Here is a 22,901-nt window from a genome sequence, read left to right as displayed (position 1 = left end):
TTTATCCAGTCTGTCACTGATGGGCATTTCGGTTGATTTCATGTCTTGCTCTTGTGAATAGTGCTGCGATGAACATTTGCGTGCATGTGCCCTCATGGTGGAATGATTTAGATTCCTTTGGGTATATACCCAACAATGAAATTTCTGGATCCAATAGTTGTTCTGCTTTTAGCTCTTTGAGGAATTGCCATACTGCTTTCCACAATAGTTGAACTAATTTATACTCCCACCAACAGTATGTGAGTTCCCTTTACTTCACAACCTCACCAGCGTCTGTTGTTTTTTGACTTTTTATTAATAGCATTCTGACTGCTGTGAGACGATATCTCATAGTGGTTTTGATATGCACTTCTCTAATAATTGGGGGTATTGAGTTTTTCTTCATATGCTTGTTGGCCATGTGTATGTCTTCTTTTGAAAAGTGTCTGTTTATGTGTTTTGCCCACTTTTAAGTGGTGGTACCATAATAGACCCACAGACCAATGGAACAGAATAGAGAGCCCCAAAATAAGGCCACACACTTGCAACCATCTGATCTTTGGCAAAGCTGACAAAAGCAAGCAATGAGGAAAGGACTCCCTATTCAATAAATGGTGATAGGATAACTGGCCAGCCATATGCAGAAGATTGAAACTAGACCCCTTACCATATACAAAAATCAACACAAGATGGATTAAAACTTAAATGGAAAACCCCAAACTATAAAAACCCTAGAAGACAACCTAGGCAGTACTATTCTGGACATAGGAACAGACAAAAATTTCATGACAAAGATGCCAAGTGCAATTGCAACAAATGCAAAAATTGACAAATGGGATCTAATTAAACTTAAGAACTTACACACAGCAAAAGAAACTATCTACAGAGGAAATAGACAACCTACAGAAAGAAAATATTTGCAAACTATGCCCCTGTCAAAGTTATCATATCCAGCATCTATAAGGAATTTAAACAAATTTATAAGACATTTTAATTTTTATCTTAAAGTTTTTAACTTTGAATGGATTTTAAGTTTATAGCTGAATTCAAACATGTGGAATTATTTTACAAACATTTTATATGTAAAAATTAAGATCATTATGGCAAAAAAATATATATATCAAAGAATATTCGTTCTGTGTGCATATGGACAAAAGCATGTATTTCTTATCTACAAATTGAAAGAAGATAAGTTATTAGCATTGGTTATGGTGATATCTCAGAGAGTTAAGCTGTTAATATGTGTGATCTTTAGCTCCATATTTATTTCAGCATGTTTCCTGGATGATAAGTAAAAAGTACAAAAATACAAAATGTAAAACCATAGATTGGAAAATCAGAAATTATAAATACTAAAAGGAGAAATAACCAAACAATTATTCAATCATCGAAATCTCTTATTTATATAGATAAAATTTCAATTTCAGTATTTTGGCCAAACTTTTTAAATGGATGGTTTTTCTAAAGATTTCAGATGGGAGGAAGAAGGAAGTGCTTTGATTGAACATGACAAATATCAAGTAGAAGAATCTTACCACCATTTTAAACCTGAATTTTGGATACTCATCATTCAGGGAGTTCCACTTGGCCTATTCAAATCGTCTCTTCATTTTCCTGAGTACTTTCTTTCTTTATTATCTTTTATCACACCCATTCCTCTCTCAAGAAGCAAAAAAATTTTCGTCCTCCTGTTTTAACACAGAATAGCTTATGTCCTCCTTACTAAAACCTTGGAACTAGAAAACTTTTACCACTTGGGGGTTGTGTCTTCCATTCCAAGTATTTATCAAGGGATTTTACTAAATATACAGTATCTTGCTTCAAGGGAAATGTAGAAATTTCCTGATTTGTTAATAATTGTGTATGTGAGTAGTAATAAATGAATAAAAATCCTACAGTCACATGGCTTTATGGATAGTTATTTGAATCTAAGTATTCATTTCAGAAACTCTAATCAAATTGAAAAAAATAAACACAAAGTGAAAATGGGATTTAATCAGGTAAAAAGTGTGAATGAAGTAGAAAGTGGACATAAATGAAACAAACTGGCTGACTAGACTACATCGTCAAAAGTTATTCTTACTTGTATTCTTTATTTTTAATTCTCTGAGCATATTAGTTTTAATCAATCAGCTTCTACGAAGACCAAAGCCACGAGTAGCAAAACAAGAGCTTTCATGCCAAGAAGATTTAGTTGTAAGCTCAAATAGCTCTGTTTAAATGCTAAAACTGTTAACCATTTCACCTGTAGGGGAAAAAAAAAAAAAAACCAGCTCATAAACCTTAACTAAAATGACATATCAACCCTTGGCATTTTTTTCTTTTGAAAAGACAAAAGAAAATGAAACAAAAAAATGTCTTCTAGTTTCAAATATGTAATTAATCATCCAGATATTCTTTTGATCACCCAAATAACTGAGCTATTTTCTTTTCATCTTTAACTGTGCACTTCACATTGCTGTCACCTGGAGAACTTGGCATTCGGATACACTTAATGATATTTTGTACTTTCCTTTGACATCTGTTTTATTTACAAATTGTGCTTTACATTTTTAACCTTCAGCGATCAAGTATATTTGAAAACAAAAAGACCTGAATATGTGAAGAAAACAGTAATTCAGGTCAGAGTCAGTCAGAGCTACATAGTGTAGATGAGAGCTATTACTGGGGGCCATACACTTCCTGCTCAGTCTTGCCCCCTGATTCCCCAATTTCATATGCTTGAGAGATTTCAGGAGGCCTTGGGATTATCAGGAAATTATTTATCAAACTGGTTTCACAAAAGACCATACAGATACATTCAATTTGTTTTCAAACACCACCTAGGATTCCCTTCATCCAACAAACTTACTTACTCTGGATGCAGGTTGGACTTTGAGAATTTCTTCCTACCCCACTCCACTGCCCCTTTAAGTCTGAGTTTATGTTCTTTTCTACATTCCAACACTAGTTAGAGGTGGTGAGTAAGAACTTGGTATGGCTTATGCAATTCATAATTCCCTGAGTGATAAGCATGTTTCATATATGCTTCTATATGTGATATATGGTGATATCTGCCCTAAAAAATACATAAAATGAAACTGTTTCAAAACTTCATATAATAAGCATTACCAACTGAAATTGAACACTTGTTTTTGTGTAGCACAAGAAAAGCACCCCATACTTCAATTTATGTTCCCAATTTTTTAGTTTGTACATTTAACACATCAATGGCAGCACCTCATCTTCAAATATCTTCTTAAAGTCTTCCTTTAGATACAACGTTCTGTTGTCCCAGAGATAAAGGACTGCTTACTGTCCACATATGAAAAATGTGTATTTATATGTTTATTCATTCATGGACTCTCAGTAAACACTTGACTGTTTCTCATTGCAAATAAGTGTGAATTATAAGACCATACTTCTGAGTAGTTGTATCTTGTCACTCCTTGTGCTCAGAGCCTGAGAGACTGAAAAATAGTCAAAGCTCTCATTATACGCTGCATGGATAAGTGAACAAGTGATTGAATCAGTATGACTCCTGACTTCAAGAGCAACATAATAGCAGTAAAATAGTAAAATACATCACTACAAAAAAAGTCATAAGGGAAAAGGGACAAAATAAGAAGTGCCAAATTAGTTGTGCTGCATTATTGGTTGGGAACTTGGAATCATTGTCACCCTTTTCAAGAACCTTTCTTTGAGTTTTCTGCCCTTTGTGGTTCTGTGTTAGAGTCTGTCAATGAGGCACTTGTGCAGTTCGGAAGGCAGAATAGAAGGAGCAGCTGTTAATTCTTGCAGCTTCAAGCATATCTATGGGCAAGCTCCTTGAATCATCCACTTGATTGCTCTAAGTAGCTGAGATAGCAAGATGGTGCTTCTTAAGAATTACTTCTGTTGGCGTTGCAGAGTGAAATAATCTGTGGTAGCCCCTCATGAGTCATAAAATTCACAGTGACTTCTGGGCAAGCTTTTGAAACCCACCAGATGCAGCTGAGATACCTGACTTTCACTTCTCCATCACTTCCATGATACATTCAATTTTTCTGATAAACTAAATTAAATTTGGCTTAAATCTGCCTCTGTACATAGCATACATAGCAAACTGTAACCTAACCTAATATGTAAGCAAACTGCAACTTAAGAGTGAATTCTTGTAACAAGTAACAAAGTCTAGGCCAACCATAGCATCTTAGCTTTAAGTCAGTCACAGGCTGAAAACTACTCAGATACATTCAGATAAGGCAAATGTTGAGCTGTAACCAATCAGGCTATTCCTGTATGTCACTTCCTTTTCTGTCAATAAATATTGCCTGTCCGCATTGCTGGATGAGGGTCTCTGATCCTTTAATGGTTTCGGGAACTTTCTGATTCATGAATTGTATCTCTGCTCAAATAACTTGGCTAAGTTAATTTGTTAAAGTTTTTCTTTTAATACCCATAATTCCTGGGATTGGACTCTTTCTTACCTGGTGGCTTCTCTTTTCCTGATCAAATCCTGACTGATACACCAGAGTTCTGAGAGTTTTAAGTTCCAAGAAATGATACTGAAGTCAATAATTTTGTATGTGCTATGAAGTTTACAGTACCCCATAGCAAAGCTAAGTGGTTCACTGGACAAGTAAAAATTTCAGGGAAAAAAATTTTAAAATGTTGTACTAAATCTTTTCTCCTGGCTCAATGTGCATATCCATTCTCTCACCCACTAGAATGAAATAGAATTTTTTTTTGTCATTCTCAAGTCATAAAAATGTTCTGAAGTAAATTTATCCTCTACAGTGTTAATTCATTAATATTTATATCCAACTCAATATTATAATCAAAATGCAAACCCCACTCAAAATCAAGTTCCCCCTTCTGTAGCTCAGGCCCCCTACAGAGAAGAAGTCTATAATGGGAAAGAATGCTTGGCTGGATTATTTTATTTTTGTTTACCTAGTGTTACCTGATCTCTGGCCCTTCTATAGTTGGTAATAGTAGAAAAACAGTTAATATGACAGAAAAATGTCTTACTTTACAGACATAACTCTGAAGTGTGTTTCTGACTCATTTGTGATGAGACAAAGCTGACTCATAGGAGCATTTTCGTGGTTTCTTAAGGAACATTCCCTCCTCCATTAGTGAGTCTCACCAGCAGTTCTCAAAATGGGTGGAGAACACCCTAGCCAGCTGACAACCTCCACACAGAAGTCTGCAGATACTCTTTGATAGGGTCTCATTAACCCTGCAAGTGAACCACTGAACCTCTTAGCCAGGATCTACGACAGCACAAACCTGTTTCTCCTCCTTTCTCTCTGTTTTAGAGTTTCCTATTGGGTCCAGAAGAATCACATAATGTTGGACCATGCTTCTGTTAGAAGTACAGTTTATTGCTAAATTCAACCCTCTTTTCATTTTGCATATGGTAATAGTTTCAGTCACTGTTTCTTACCCTTTATGTTTCTAGATGTGAGTTAGACATTTATCCACCCTTTCATAAAAATTCCAACAGATACAGGAAACACAGTGAATGGTTTTTTGACATCCCTTCCTCCCCAGTTTGGTTTGCTATGGGGATGGAACACCATCCCTCTTTCATAGTTTAAGGTACTCACAGAACACAGACAATACTCTCCAAAGATATTCTTCAAGTTTCAAACTCCTGTGGTCTCTCTGATGTTAACCTTTTCACATCCTCTAGTTGGTGGGTGGACAAGGAGCACAAAACTTGTTTATAGCCACCGTTTTTCCAAAGCCTTCAAAAGTCATTGAGTTCTTTCCTCTGTTTTCTAAAGATAATTGACAGCTATTTTGAGGGATCTCAGCTAAAAGTGAGGTACACGAAGTCACAGGTACACATAAAGGCATTTAAAAGCCCACTAGGATTTCTTTCCTCTTTATCTCTTTACCAAGGAAAATGTGTTTTCTCCTCTTCATTCAACATTTATGCTTCTGTGTGATTTGTGTATCCTCAAATTAGGAGCAGGCAAATTTCTATATCAAAGACTTACAATGACTTACACAAAACAATCCTCTGTCCCTTTTTTCCTTAAGAAACTCCCAGCACCACTCATAGAAAAGCATTTTATTGATGGATGTTGGCCACTCGTAATCCCTCGCAGGTGCCATTCTCCTGGTCTTTTCTACTCTTCTAAAGGTGAGCCACTCTTTCTCATCTCCTGGAGGATGAGAGCATTTTCCTTAGCCTTGTCCTACTACTACTATTGCTCACTCAAACACCTACCCAGTATCATAGCCTCTTATCACAGCAACCTTCCTGGAGGCTCTGCATTCAGGATTTAATAACTAAAGTACATGTGCTTCAGTTCTCTAGCTGCTTCTGGTTTTATTTTCTCCACAGTAAAATTTGTTCTTATTCCCTGTAGTAGTCCGTTCTCACACTGCTAAAAAAGACATACTGGAGATTGGGTGATTTATAAAGGAAAGAGGTTTAATTGATTCACAGTTCAGCATGCCTGGGGACGCCTCAGGAAACTTACAATTATGGCAAAAAGGGAAGCAAACACATCTTTCTTCACATGGCAGCAGCAAGGCGAAGAATGAGTTCCCTGAGAAGGGGGAAGCCCCTTATAAAACCATCAGAGCTCATTAGAACTTACCATCACAAGAACAGGATGGGGGAAACCGCTCACATGATTCAATTATCTCTACCTCTTTCCTCCCATGACATGTGGAGATTATGGGAGCTACAATTCAAGATGAGATTTCGGTGGGGACGCAGCCAAACCATATCATCCCCGTCAGGTCAATAGCGACTTTAGGTCACATTTAAATGTGATTATCAACTAAAGATTGTTTTTAAGGATAAAATATACTTTGTTTATAATTATATGTTAAAGGGGGAAACTCAGCTTACAAGAGAGTTCTTCAGCAGTACATATACATACCATACATTTCAACTTACGGTATGAAATCAGACATAGAGTATGCATGAGAAAGCAGAAAATGTCATGAGTAGCATCCATTAAGATCCAGCCCGGTCTAGATTACATGATGGAGACCAGCCATAGGATAAAAGGGTACAGAAGGAGTCTGAACTAGTCTGAAGTTTTTATTAGTAGGTAAGGTGTTATGTTTTGTTTCTGTTTTTTACATCCAAAATCAACTGGGTCTATTTCTTAGACTGCAGAGAGAATGAGAGAGAGGTTTAATAATTTCTTTAAGAATTTGTCACTTTGTTACACTGACAGCATCAAAAATTTGGACAATGTTTTTAAACTGTTAAACATCAGCTTTCCAGCACATATGGTAGATTGTAAATAGCATGTAAATGTTTGAAATGAGGCCAGCCTTGTAGGGCACTTTTGCATCTTTGCTTCCGTTAATGAAATGGCTAGATTACAAAGAAAAGGCAAGTAACCTTTGGAGGACACCTGAATGAAACATAGGCAACATCAGCTGGAAAAGAGCAAAGGGCTAAATGTGCTTTGCCAAGTAAGTTATTTTCATGTTTGCCACATAAAAAGAAACAAAAATTTAATATGAGTTGGTTTATAGATACTTTTCTGGGGAAGTTTTGAGGTGCTCCAATAATGTGTACATGTACAGTTCTATTATTAGAAGAACATGTGTGCTAGAGTATACTAGTAAAAGTAATTTTTTTATTTTCTATTCTGAGAGCCCTTTAAGTTTCAACATGAGAAGTAATTAATCAGAGGCTTTCACATGCCTCACACAAACATGAAGATCCTTTCTCTTGGCAAGATAAATGGAAGGAAGCATTCCTAACTGAGCTCTCCACTTTGCCCTTGTTCTGCTACCTAGGCTCTTGTCTTCTTGTTCTCCAACAAATCTTGATGTTTTTAATCTTTTTTGCCAACTGGAAAATTGTGCTGATTGATATGCTTGTAGTTTGGTTACTGAAGTCTCAATTACTGCCAAACCATTTTTTATTTTCTACCCTACCCAGTTATTGCCATACATTTTTACTTCCCACAGGTATGGCTTTACTACCCACTGCCTATTGCTTATTTACCAAAATCTTCCCAAAATTCTCTCCTGGCAAATTATCCTACAGTGTACAGTTACACATCCCTCAAGCTGTCTGCCTCTGTGCCAACACAGACATCTTTGTTCTGGTACTCACTAGAAATCTGGGTGCCTTATTTTGGGTATCTAATTTGTGAGGTTCTATTCATAATTATTTGGCCCTGTCTGCTCATTACTAAACCCAGAAAAACTATTCTTGTACTATATTACTTAGACCAGGATAACTCTAAATTAATGACTTTCAAGATATGACAGTATATAATCTTATAAATGAGTAAGTGAATATTTTTAATATTTCTCCAATAAACCTGAAAGAGTATTTTTTCACAGATATTTATGCTGTGCTAGTATTAAGAGATATCTTTAACAAAGCATGACTTTGCCATCAACATAGATTGATATTTGCAATTACATATATTTATATAATATACTTTTGTATAGAGTTCCAAATAAGTTTTGATATTTAACCCTATGTTTTTTCTACAGTTAAATTAAAAACATGTTTTTCTACATTACTTTGGAGCTAGATCTCATATCAAAGTAAAATATAAAATTACTGAAATTAAATAGTTCATAGAAAAAAACAAATTTTATTAGACTAAACATCTATGAAACCATTTTAATTTTCCATTTAACCAGTTACAAATGTGAATATGTTTATTTCCCTCAGTGCTCTACTGTAACAGAATCTAGGACTGTAACTGTGCAGAGAAAAGGGTTTAGGACTGTGGAGGTCTGCCATTCTAGGACTGACTCAACTTCAGACTCAACTTCAAGTGAAGTACGTAATTTTAAGATGATTCATTATTTGTTTACCCATTACACAGTTCTGTTTGTAGGTAGACAGCTCAATCAATTGTGTGATTTAAAAAAAATATTATTTTGAAAAATTTATTTAACTTTTATTTTAAGTTCAGTGGTACGAGTGCAGATTTGTTACATGGGTAAACTTGTGTCATAGCTGTTTTTTGTAGAGATTATTTCATCCTCCAGGTATTAAGCCTGGTGCCCGTTAGTTACTTTTCCTGGTCCTCTCCCTCCTTCCACCTTCCACCCTCCAAAAATGGTCCAATGTGTGTTGTTCCCCCATAGCTGTTTTTTGTAGAGATTATTTCATCCTACAGGTATTAAGCCTGGTACTCGTTAGTTACTTTTTCCTGGTTCTCTCCCTCCTCTCACCTTCCACCCTCCAAAAATGGTCCAGTGTGCGTTGTTCCCCTTTATGTGTCCATGAGTTGTCTTTGATCTTCAATACTTGATTTAATGTTTAGAGATTCATTTAGTAACATGGAAAGTATAAATTCAGAATGTTTGATGTAATTATTATAAATTAATTACAGCTTAGGTGACTTTTAAAAGCTGGAATTTAAAGCACATATATGAATGGGAAAACCTAGTTAATATACAATAAAATTATATGGGAATTACTTAAAGTTAGGCTATAAATGTAAATTACATTCTTATTAGCATATAAAACTCAGTATTGCTGTTCTCAAGATATTTGGGTATTGTCATAAAGCATAGTTACAGCCAGAGTTAAGGTTGTTTTTTTTTTAAATAACAACAGGATTATTTCTTTTATGCCTTTATTTTAAAAATGTATTAATTTCTTTAAAAAATTATATTAAGTGGAAATTTGGTAATTAGCATTATCAGCATTGCCTAAAGATTTTGTCACAAACATAATGACATGTAGATACACATATACAAATATATATATGTATCTCATGCAACATGTACATACCAATAAAAATTGATCAATATATTAATATCAACTTTTAAACTTTTTCCACTTGATAATCACATAAATTAGGGTCTATTTCCATTTAAAAATACCAAAATGACTAAAACAGAAAAATTGAGATCGTAAGGTTTTAATAGTACTAACATTTAATGGCAGGTGTCCATAATATTTTTTTAGCAAAAAATAAGAAAAAATAAATAACTTACTTAAAATTAAATAGATATTTACAAATTAAATCATAATCATTATGACACTTAAAGCCTTCCTATTTACTTACTTTTACAAATAAATCTGTAGACTTAGTCAAGATATTTTCTTATTCTTACAGAAAGTAAGGTTATATTTTACTAATCAATTGAGAAGCACAAAATTATTCTTAAATCATATAACATGTAAAAAATACTGTGTTTTGCCTATATTATTACAAAATGCACAGTCAAAATACATTATGCTCACTAATCACTAGTTTACACAAATTTGCTATCAAATTTTATTTTCAAGGTACAAGTAACTGAACTACTAGTAGAAAATCAATAGTGGAAGTCATAGTTGAGCTATAAATTCTGTAGACCTGTGTGGAAAATAAATTCAACAAAAAAATTATGACAATAGAGAAAAATTGCATAAATACAATTATAAGACAGAAGAGTCTTACACGTTTATAATGTGCAAGGCGAAATTTGTGACACTCAGATATTTGTGATACTGCTTTGCTTTTGTGAATAAAAATTTCCACCCTTATGCTTTTCTTACTCATCTTTGTTCCCTTTTCTACTTTTCTGGTCCTCCCACCTCTTTAATGCAGTCAATATATCCTGAGTTTGAATTTCAAATTCTCTTCTCTCTGTAGCCCTTCCTTTGACAATTATGATGCTATATTAGTCAGGGTTAGGTTGAACCTGACTTGGTAAACAGTTGCTCACAGAATACGGCTCACAGGAGGAGTCCTGAAGAATCTGTTTTTTGCAAGAATACCTAGATAAAGGCAAAACCTTGACAAGAGAAAAGTAACTGGGGATGTCATTACTCCCCTTATCACAGCTGGACACAGGTGGACATTGTAGTTGCTATTAATAATTTCTCAAACCTTATGCCTTTGTAGTGTTCCATTAAAATATAAAGTCTTCTGCTGGATTATTCAAATGGCCATGCTTAGGTCACAAGGCCATGGCCCAGCCGTCCAGAATACATAAAGGGAAAGTGTTTGTTCTTTTAACATCGATGGAACCATGTAGTCTCCAAATTTTCAATCTGTCTGTTATTGTTTTCTCCTGCAATTCCTAATTAGCACTGAAATTCATTATCCTACACTGATAACTAATATCCTAATGATTTCTATCTTCTGACATCTTGATATTCACTCACACTTGGTTTTACATATTTAATTAACATTCACCTGAGGTAGGTCTAGGGCACATAATCATAAATCATAATTACATAAATTATGTCCTGGCCAGAGAGACGATCACAATCAATAGGGGAGCTCAGACAATGAGCCATTCTCATTAGACACACAATGTCTAATCAGAGACATAGTGCGATATCAATGCAGATGAAGAATGATTCAATGAAGGATATATTAAAAGGCATCGTAATTATTTCTACATTATTGACCCCCTACTTGACCTCACTGCCTCCGGTGCATTCATGCTACACTTTCTTGTAAGAATGTTCTTTCCATAGTACAGCAGTAGTCATACTACTTTCTGTTCTAAGATCTTAACTCTTCCTGTTTTACAAAGATAGAATGAAATCTATAGTCTTTCTCATTAGATCTAAAGTTCCACGAGATTGGGCCACCATTGACCATTATAATTTTTCTTCATGTTTTATTTATTTATTTATTTATTTATTTATTTATTATTATTATACTTTAGGTTTTAGGGTACATGTGCGCAATGTGCAGGTTAGTTACATATGTACACATGTGCCATGCTGGTGCACTGCACCCGCTAACTGGTCATCTAGCATTAGGTGTGTCTCCTAATGCTATCCCTCCCCCCTCCCCCCACCCCACGACAGTCCCCAGAGTGTGATGTTCCCCTTCCTGTGTCCATGTGTTCTCATTGTTCAATTCCCACCTATGAGTGAGAATATGCGGTGTTTGGTTTTTTGTTCTTGCGATAGTTTACTGAGAATGATGACTTCTAATTTCATCCATGTCCCTCCAAAGGACATGAACTCATCCTTTTTTATGGCTGCATAGTATTCCATGGTGTATCTGTGCCACATTTTCTTAATCCAGTCTATCATTGTTGGACATTTGGGTTGGTTCCAAGTCTTTGCTATTGTGAATAATGCCACAATAAACATATGTGTGCATGTGTCTTTATAGCAGCATGATTTATAGTCCTTTGGGTATATACCCAGTAATGGGATGGCTGGGTCAAATGGTATTTCTAGTTCTAGATCCCTGAGGAATCGCCACACTGACTTCCACAAGGGTTGAACTAGTTTACAGTCCCACCAACAGTGTAAAAGTGTTCCTATTTCTCCACATCCTCTCCAGCACCTGTTGTTTCCTGACTTTTTAATGATTGCCATTCTAACTGGTATGAGATGGTATCTCATTGTGGTTTTGATTTGCATTTCTCTGATGGCCAGTGATGATGAGCATTTTTTCATGTGTGTTTTGGCTGCATAAATATCTTCTTTTGAGAAGTGTCTGTTCATGTCCTTCACCCACTTTTTGATGGAGTTGCTTGTTTTTTTCCTGTAAATTTGTTTGAGTTCATTGTAGATTCTGGATATTAGCCCTTTGTCAGATGAGTAGGTTGCAAAAATTTTCTCTCATTTTGTAGGTTGCCTGTTCACTCTGATGGTAGTTTCCTTTGCTGTGCAGAAGCTCTTTAGTTTAATTAGATCCCATTTGTCAATTTTGGCTTTTGTTGCCATTGCTTTTGGTGTTTTAGACATGAAGTCCTTGCCCATGCCTATGTCCTGAATGGTAATGCCTAGGTTTTCTTCTAGGGTTTTTATGGTTTTAGGTCTAATGTTTAAGTCTTTAATCCATCTTGAATTGATTTTTGTATAAGGTGTAAGGAAGGGGTCCAGTTTCAGCTTTCTACATATGGCTAGCCAGTTTTCCCAGCACCATTTATTAAATAGGGAATCCTTTCCCCATTGCTTGTTTTTGTCAGGTTTGTCAAAGATCAGATAGTTGTAGATATGCGGCGTTATTTCTGAGGGCTCTGTTCTGTTCCATTGATCTATATCTCTGTTTTGGTACCAGTACCATGCTGTTTTGGTTACTGTAGCCTTGTAGTATAGTTTGAAGTCAGGTAGTGTGATGCCTCCAGCTTTGTTCTTTTGGCTTAGGATTGACTTGGTGATGCGGGCTCTTTTTTGGTTCCATATGAACTTTAAAGTAGTTTTTTCCAATTCTGTGAAGAAAGTCATTGGTTGCTTGATGAGGCTGGCATTGAATCTATAAATTACCTTGGGAAGGATGGCCATTTTCACAACCTTGATTCTTCCTACCCATGAGCATGGAATGTTCTTCCATTTGTTTGTATCCTCTTTTATTTCCTTGAGCAGTGGTTTGTAGTTCTCCTTGAAGAGGTCCTTCACATCCCTTGTAAGTTGGATTCCTAGGTATTTTATTCTCTTTGAAGCAATTGTGAATGGGAGTTCACTCATGATTTGGCTCTCTGTTTGTCTGTTATTGATGTATAAGAATGCTTGTGATTTTTGTACATTGATTTTGTATCCTGAGACTTTGCTGAAGTTGCTTATCAGCTTAAGGAGATTTTGGGCTGAAACAATGGGGTTTTCTAGATATACAATCATGTCATCTGCAAACAGGGACAATTTGACTTCCTCTTTTCCTAATTGAATACCCTTGATTTCCTTCTCCTGCCTAATTGCCCTGGCCAGAACTTCCAACACTATGTTGAATAGAAGTGGTGAGAGAGGGCATCCCTGTCTTATGCCAGTTTTCAAAGGGAATGCTTCCAGTTTTTGCCCATTCAGTATGATATTGGCTGTGGGTTTGTCATAGATAGCTCTTATTATTGTGAGATACATCCCATCAATACCTAATTTATTGAGAGTTTTTAGCATGAAGGGTTGTTGAATTTTGTCAAAGGCCTTTTCTGCATCTATTGAGATAATCATGTGGTTTTTGTCTTTGGTTCTGTTTATATGCTGGATTACATTTATTGATTTGCATATATTGAACCAGCCTTGCATCCCAGGGATGAAGCCCACTTGATCATGGTGGATAAGCTTTTTGATGTGCTGCTGGATTCTGTTTGCCAGTATTTTATTGAGGATTTTTGCATCAATGTTCATCAAGGATATTGGTCTAAAATTCTCTTTTTTGGTTGTGTCTCTGCCCGTCTTTGGTATCAGGATGATGCTGGCCTCATAAAATGAGTTAGGGAGGATTCCCTCTTTTTCTATTAATTGGAATAGTTTCAGAAGGAAAGGTACCAGCTCCTCCTTGTACCTCTGGTAGAATTCTGCTGTGAATCTATCTGGTCCTGGACTCTTTTTGGTTGGTAAGCTGTTGATTATTGCCACAATTTCAGAGCCTGTTATTGGTCTATTCAGAGATTCAACTTCTTCCTGATTTAGTCTTGGGAGAGTGTATGTGTAGAGGAATTTATCCATTTCTTCTGGATTTTCTAGTTTATTTGCGTAGAGGTGTTTGTAGTATTCTCTGATGGTAGTTTGTATTTCTGTGGGATCGGTGGTGATATCCCCTTTATCATTTTTTATTGCATCTATTTGATTCTTCTCCCTTTTTTTCTTTATTAGTCTTGCTAGTGGTCTATCAATTTTGTTGATCCTTTCAAAAAACCAGCTCCTGGATTCATTAATTTTTTGAAGGGTTTTTTGTGTCTCTATTTCCTTCAGTTCTGCTCTGATTTTAGTTATTTCTTGCCTTCTGCTAGGTTTTGAATGTGTTTGCTCTTGCTTTTCTAGTTCTTTTAATTGTGATGTTAGGGTGTCAATTTTGGATCTTTTCTGCTTTCTCTTGTGGGCATTTAGTGCTATAAATGTCCCTCTACACACTGCTTTGAATGCATCACAGAGATTCTTGTATGTTGTGTCTTGGTTCTCGTTGGTTTCAAAGAACATCTTTATTTCTGCCTTCATTTCGTTATGTACCCAGTATTTCATATCCAGCCAAACTAAGCTTCATAAGTGAAGGAGAAATAAAATAGTTTACAGAAATGCAAATGCTGAGAGATTTTGTCACCACCAGGCCTGCCCTAAAAGAGCTCCTGAAAAAGCAGTAAACATGGAAAGGAACAACCGGCACCAGCCGCTGCAAAATCATGCCAAAATGTAAAGACCATCGAGACTAGGAAAAGACTGCATCAACTAACGAGCAAAATAACCAGCTACATAATAATGACAGGATCAGATTCACACATAACAATATTAACTTTAAATGTCAATGGACTAAATGCTCCAATTAAAAGACACAGACTGGCAAATTGGATAAAGAGTCAAGACCCATCAGTGTGCTGTATTCAGGAAACCCATCTCACATGCAGAGACATGCATAGGCTCAAAATAAAAGGACGGAGGAAGATCTACCAAGCAAATGGAAAACAAAAAAAGGCAGGGGTTACAATCCTAGTCTCTGATAAAACAGACTTTAAACCAACAAAGATCAAAAGAGACAAAGAAGGCCATTACATAATGGTAAAGGGATGAATTCAACAAGAAGAGCTAACTATCCTAAATATATATGCACCCAATACAAGAGTACCCAGATTCATAAAGCAAGTCCTGAGTGACCTACAAAGAGACTTAGACTCCCACACATTAATAATGGGAGACTTTAACACCCCACTGTCAACATTAGACGGATCAACGAGACAGAAAGTCAACAAGGATACCCAGGAATTGAACTCAGCTCTGCACCAAGTGGACCTAATAGACATCTACAGAACTCTCCACCCCAAATCAACAGAATATACATTTTTTTCAGCACCACACCACACCTATTCCAAAATTGACCATATACTTGGAAGTAAAGCACTCCTCATCAAATGTAAAAGAACAGAAATTATAACAAACTATCTCTCAGATCACAGTGCAATCAAGCTAGAACTTAGGATTAAGAATCTCACTCCAAACCGCTCAACTACATGAAAACTGAACAACCTGCTCCTGAATGACTACTGGGTAATTTTTCTTCATGTTAATCAAAATTGTTTTCCTCCAGGCCAGGCACACCAAAATTTTACACTAATTATAACATTCACTGAGTTAATACATTTACTCACATTTTGCACTCTATATCTCTCTTAATTGTTCCTGTAAAAATTCTATAAATATTGATACTTCAAATGTTCCTGATGATTTAAAGTCGCTCTTGCTTGCCTTGGCATGAGGAATTTTCTTAGTGTTATCCATTAGCTACCCATTATCCATTACCCATTTAGCACTTAATCACTTGTTGTAGGGACAGTAAAATATTTTCTATTTCCTGTTCAAGGTCTCATGCAGTTAATAGATACTACAAGTTTATAGGTCTCAGAATTCAAAAGTAAATTAATACTTTTCTCTCTGCTTAACATACTAGTTTATCGTTTCATATTTTTTCATAGAATGTCAGTTTAAAGCATAAAAGTAAACTGTCCAATGAACAGCAACAGGGTTTTTTGAAAAAGAAAAACAGTATGTTTAACAATGACGCTTCTGCCAATTTATAAATTTTGTGAGTAAGGGACACAGCATCTCACATATAGCTAATCCATTTTTAATTCAATTATGTACTGTTTTATGAATTTTAAATTATCTATTATGAAAATGTCTACCTAGCTATTTTATAATTAAATTAAATTGAATTACCTGATAAATTTAAGATTCATAAGAACCTGGTAGTAAATCTGTATCAAACTGTTTATATAGAAGTATAAGTAGAAAAAATGTACTATGTATGGATACTTGGGTCAATCCTACTTAATTTTTTTTTTTCCTTTAAGTAAAATCAATGCAACACAGTAGTAGGAATTATATATTCATTGCTTTTTCAAACTCTCTTTATTTTTCAGAAAAAAAATTAAAAATAAAACAATGTGCAAGTATAAAGATGGAGAGTACATAAAACAGAGCATTTTATTATTTTTTTAGAATCATCTTACACCTGACTTTGGAAAATGTTGAACACTAAAAACCATTGTGTTCTAAAAAATTGTACAGGCTGTAAATTTAAGCTCTTCACATTTCCTTACTTCTGTGTTTACTATTTCATCTAGGAAAATCACCTGTGCTTTGTTTTCTTCTCTTTTAATCTCTTTTATTATTTATTCTTCCTATTATGAGGTGTCATATCTTTCATTTCTTTCTTTGCCTTTTTTTCCCACTTTCCTCAAATAACGCAGATTAATTATATTGTAATCTTCAACTCTCTTTCCCAAGGCTGATTTTCTCTTCTCTCTTTATTAATCTCTGCCTTCCTCACCTTAATCCATGGCAGTATAGATGGCCCCCTCCCCCTTCCCCTGGGCCATCAGGGTACAGGACTTTCTGTGATGAAGATTACCGTCTTCATTGTCAAAATAAGTGCTGTTTCCTCATCCTCATTTTGCTTAACCCTACTATAGTATTTATTGCCTACCTATGAAATAGATTGCCTATTTTGGCTGGTACTATTCTTTCCACATCTCCTCCTGTCTCTTTCAACATGATTTGTTGGTGATGCTTTGCAGTGACGCTTCTCCTACATAAGGAAATATATTCTAACTCTTTAGAATTTTATTATAAATACAGGTCTTCATTAACCAGTGGAACCCAACTCTGGGTAATTTATTAAATGTACAAACGTATCACATGTACACACATATGTATGTGTATATGTGTGTATATATGCATGTATGTATGTGTGCATAAATGTGTATATATACACATGCACATATAATTAAAAGGAGTATTTATTCAGAAGGATATTGAGGGAAAAAGCTGAAGAGGTTTCAGAACGGACAAGGTACAGAAAAGTCAAGAACAATTAGCAGGAACTATTGATGGTGTCTTCAGATACTGCCATTCCCATGAGCCTCTTCCAAATATTTCTTGATTTATATGTTCTTTACCTAAAGATGCACATTTTAGGAAGCTAGCATCTGATTTTCGAAACTAAGTTCAGGAGAAGTGACACATTTTAACACCCCCCCAAAATTTAGTATCTAATGGCTAAATCACACAAACAAAATTCAGATGGTTTTAAGAGAAAAGGAGAAATAGACACTGGATAGGCAGGAATAGCAGCCATTCATGGTATGTGCCTTTCTTTGTTCTCTCAGAAAACACCCTGTCTCTGAGAGGATGTACAGAAGGAGCAAAGTCAGGGAGACTAACTAAAGCAGTGTTCGTGTTCTGGAATCACTGGGACCCAGAGTCGCGTACATCCTTCCATCTCTACTCAGTGGCACAACATAAATGCGGCTAAACCACACGGTGATAGTATCTTAATGGATATTCATTTATTAGGTACCACACTAAATGCATTCAATTGAAGCCTCAAGAACACAGTTTATTTCCCAGATCTTTTTGATTGTATACTGCTCTTTGTCCTAAATCATCTTGCGATTTCCTCCTAAGGGACATATTAACAGATAAGTAAGGAAGCAAACAAACTATTTTTAATATGAAGAATTCCTCCATTTGGATCATATATTCAACTTATATAAATGTGAATATAAACATATATATATCTCATATATATATATATATATGTAGAGAGAGAGTTGTGGTGACCTTCTCTTCAGGGTCAACTACACTGCAACCTTAACTGGATGAAGCAAATAGTGTTATATAAACAATTATCATTGGTTTTAGTGATTTTTTTTATTTATAAAGAAATCTTTGCCTGCTATATAATATAGTTCAGATCTTCGAAATCAACCACCAATTTCTCCCATCTTTGCTATTCAGAATTAGGAAAGGGCATAGGAGGAGAGAAGGACAGAACAGATGAAGCTGAAGCTCCACCCAAGGAAGGATGGGGTCTGGATCTTTGAAGTGTGGCCCCAGGTGGGAAGCCAAGTGGCTGTTGGGATACAAAGACTATCAACTCTGTGGAATTGTCTCAGGCATTACTGGAGAGAAACAGTGCAGGTGCTAACATATTCTAGAGATAATGTTTACTGGTTTCTTTCTGCTAACACATATGTGAGAGATACACTGATTCTCTAACTACATGACTAAGGAAAAATCGAAAATCTGATTAATTTTCCACCTGATTTTACCAAGTAGTTAACCAATATTTTGGGATTATACAAGTGTACATATTTAAATTTTAAATATAATTAAGACTTTAAAACAAAATTTACAGCAATTCATTTTTTGTGCAGTGCACTAATAGTCAACTTTTAAATCACATTTTATACAGAGGTATTTTTGATTTTTTAAAGATAGTTGTGTTTTTAATAAAGTCTGCATTTTTAAGTATTGTACAATCTCTTGATGTAGCTTTATCTTCTTAAGGCAGAAGTTAAATGCATTCATGAATAATTTCTTACAATTTTAAAGAGCTGCATATATCATATAAGAAACAAAATTTTTAGCATGACATTAAAAAAACAATGTGGGATAGTATTAAAAGTTTTTAGAAAAAAGGAACTAAAAATATTTTCAACATTTTTGCTAATAATTTTAATCTTTCATATCACTTCATAAATATTCATGATAAAGTACACATTCATTATTTCCAAAAGCAATATAGCTGCTGAAAATTAATTATGAACATTTACACCAAAAATAGCCTGTCCATGAAATTTCATTCAGATGTTGTATCATTTTATGATATTCTACCTTTTGTGTTTTTTTAGATCTAAATAATTTGAGTTTATTTGTCTCCTCCACTTTTTCTTAAAGCAGCCTGTAAACTATCACTACCAGTATGCAATCATTTGCTGCTAGACTAAATTTCCTACTGAGTAGATTTGAATATGCATTATGGCATTTGTGAGAACAAAATAATAAAATCAATATAAAAGAGATTGATTCCCAATATTTATTGTAAGAAATAATTCCCTCACTAAAATTTGTGTGGGAGAAAGGAATTAACATACAACCATCTTCATGAATTGGCTTAGTTCTTGCCTATGTTGCTCCAAAAGTAGCACTAACAAAAGTTTGCAATTATATTTTTCTTTTCCTTTCTATACTGCACGTTATTGAAAATATCACACACATAATTGTTGCCATTCTAAAACAGAACAAAAGCCATCTGTTCATGATTATTTTGTATGATAGAGAGTTGCTCCTAAGAAAGACTCAGCCCCCTTGATATATATAACAGAAAAATACTCTTTCACTACAGGGAAATTACCACACACCAAACCATATCCATTAGTGTGTACCCTGTAGAATTGAAATTGATTATTATTTTAATGTAGCAATGACGGCAGTCTGTACATTTTCCTAGCCACATCAATTCCATTGAATACATTTGAAGTTTGTTCTCACAAAGACCATGAGCAAAGGAAGAACTAAGGACAATTACATGACACACTTTAAGGAACATCTAATTTCACAGAAGCAATGGTGGAGTAGGTGCGAGGAATTCTGTCAGTAGCCACAGAGAGCTTTAGGAGTCTCTAACCTCAGACTACATATCAAGAGATCATCTACTACACTGTCAGGCAGACAAGTCGTAAAGAAGCAATTACTGCCGAGATAAAATTTGACTGTTTCAGCAAATACAGTGCCTTCAAACTTTACACAGCCTGGAAAACATTTTTAAATATAAAATTTAAAGATGAAGGAATAGCCATAATGCCTTTTAAAAGTATTAAAATAGGGACTTGTCACAGCTCTGTGTTTGTAAAATTGTAATTTTTGTAATTTAAAATTACAATTTAAAACTAACATTTTTCTTCTTTCAAAATATGTGAACAAGAAGTTCCATCCTCTTTTAGTAAGAGGAGGTAGAGATAATTTACATAGCAGACACAGGAGAAATAATATTTTGTTGATCTTTTTAACGAAGTTAGCAAAAACCTGCCTAAAGAATAACCCAGAAAAAGATACTAGCTCTGGCTAAAAGCATAAACATAAGTAGCTGAGGTCACAGTCTTTAACCTAATGATACAGTAAGGAAATTAGCTCCATTTCTTCGAAGATCAGTTTGAATCATGCTAAAACTGATGAGACCAAAGGTTGCTGGAGAGCTTAGGTAGCAATTGGCAAGTGATACTTAACATTGGTGATCACTTAAGCTTTAATGTACTGTAATGTAATTCACATAAACCAAAGCTCTTTGGAGTCCTCAATAATTTTTAAGAGCATAGGAGAGTCCTGAGACCAACAAGACTGAAAACCACTATAAGCCTAAGATAACAAATGCAACAGGCACTTGAGTCCAAGCCCAATGATAATAACAATAATAATAATACTTAGAAAAGCAGAACTCATGCCAGTCATGTGGATATCATTTCTTCTTAGTCATATGATCTTAGGGCTTGAAGAAAAATTAGAGCTCATTCTTAAACAATTCATTTTAAGGTTGGAGAAGCAGACCCAGAATACAAACAACTGCATATTTAACATTGTGAAAAGAACCCATAATTCTTGACCCTAGGGCAATACTGTTTGAGTTACTCTATGTGGCTTTATTTGGAATTTATATTTATATTTTATTTAGCTTTAAAGGGACATTATTTTCCTGTTTTGATCAATACAGAATAACTGAAAGCAACAAGACCAAATTTCTTATTTGTTGGAACATTTCTTTAGTGTATATATAGATAGTTTTTTGGCCACATGCCTGCTACTTTCTTTGTTTAAACAAATGTTTTAGAAGAAGCAATAGAACACTTGATTGTTATTATATTCCAGTTTCATTGTTTCCTAATACTTGTATCTCTGCTAACGTGAAAATATACAAACATTCACAATGTCAGACACCCAAACTACCAAAGTAGTAGAAAGCATAATCTCATCAACTTCAGTAAAATTATAGAACCCCTTGTTGTTCCACTCAGGAACCGTCTCAAGTGTCAAAGCCCTTGGTATTGCTTTGTCACTTTACTTGAAAAAGTGTACTTGCCTGTGAGTCCATTCTTTCTGACCTCTTTATTTGTGGTATTAGCTTGTCATTTTTTGAAAGAAAGTAAAACTAAACAAAGAGAGCTTATTGTCATGGAAGCCAAACCCTAAGAGAATTCCTTAGAGAATTAACCAGTGGAATTTTTAAATAAATGTGGGGATGAAGAGTGTGGGATCTCTTCCTCCCTCCAAATTTCCAAATATTTGTTTTTCCCGACTTGAGAGATTCTTATGCCTTTAAAATTGTTTAGTTCTAGCTTTAGCCAGTTGATTCTTATTATATATCTAGGAACCAAGATGCATTCATTTAAAAAACAACAATATAATGCAGTCTCTTATTATGGTTGTCATTTGAAATAAACTTCATTCCCTCTTCAGCTTTCAAAAGATGCCTTATATGATGAATAGCCCCTTCTATGTTATGTTATGCCTATATAAGGAATGGACAATTTTTAAAACTACCTACGAGGTTTTATAAATATTGTTGAGTTATTTAAATTATTGCTTCATCCTGATTATATAACAGAGCCATGAAGACTTCATTTTCTTCTCTCATCCTCTTTTAAACAGGTAGTCTGCTTAAGCAGCAATTTTATATCCTTGCGATAGTTTGCTGAGAATGTTGGTTTGCAGCTTCATCCATGTCCCTACAAAGGACATGAAGTTGTGCACATGTACCCTAGAACTTAAAGTATAACAATAAAAAAAATTTTTATATTATTTCTACTATTAAAAAATCCTTTAGAGGTTGATTTATTTTCAAATATATTTTGATAACAAGATGATGGTTGTCAGTACTATGTTACCACAAAAATGTTTAATTTAATCGAACTTTTTGTGATAACATTTGCAGTATCAGATTTTTATAAAATTCTAAAGATTTTTCATATTCCAGTGATAGAACTAAGTCTTAACTGACTTAATAACTAATAGACCAACTGTGAATTCAGCCTTTCACTTGTTATGTGAAGCAAGGTAGAGAGCACAAGAAAAGAAGGCAATGTTCTTGTTGAATTTCCACGCTATTTTTTGTTTATTTCCCATGCTGTGTTCAGGTTTCTCAGGTTTACAAGGAAGGAGATATTTTTAAACGTACTAACAAAATTATAAGATAAAATCTGTGGAACAATCAACAAATTATAATACTATATTCCTAACTCTCATATTTGCAGAAATTAAATGAATGGGTTCTTGTTTG

At 34.7% G+C, this 22,901-nt stretch overlaps 1 protein-coding gene across 3 annotated transcripts in view; it reads left to right on the top strand.

Annotated features, from left to right (window-relative positions):
* Positions 1 to 22,901, top strand: part of LOC129037901 (protein eyes shut homolog) — a 359,551-nt gene that overhangs the window by 216,648 nt on the left and 120,002 nt on the right. For 2 of the 3 annotated variants that reach the window (XM_063666300.1, XM_063666299.1), the window contains one exon: positions 1,447 to 1,879. The exons of the other annotated variant lie outside the window; for it this stretch is intronic. In XM_063666300.1, coding sequence (XP_063522370.1) covers positions 1,447 to 1,676 — 230 coding nt within the window. In that variant the 3' untranslated portion in view covers positions 1,677 to 1,879. Of the gene's footprint in view, positions 1 to 1,446; positions 1,880 to 22,901 lie in introns of those variants that run through there. 3 annotated transcript variants of the gene reach the window in all.

The sequence above is a fragment of the Pongo pygmaeus genome, chromosome 5 (assembly GCF_028885625.2).
Source record: "Pongo pygmaeus isolate AG05252 chromosome 5, NHGRI_mPonPyg2-v2.0_pri, whole genome shotgun sequence".
NCBI lineage: Eukaryota > Metazoa > Chordata > Mammalia > Primates > Hominidae > Pongo > Pongo pygmaeus.
Note: the sequence above shows the minus strand (reverse complement) of the source record. Positions and strands in the feature narration are given on the sequence as shown.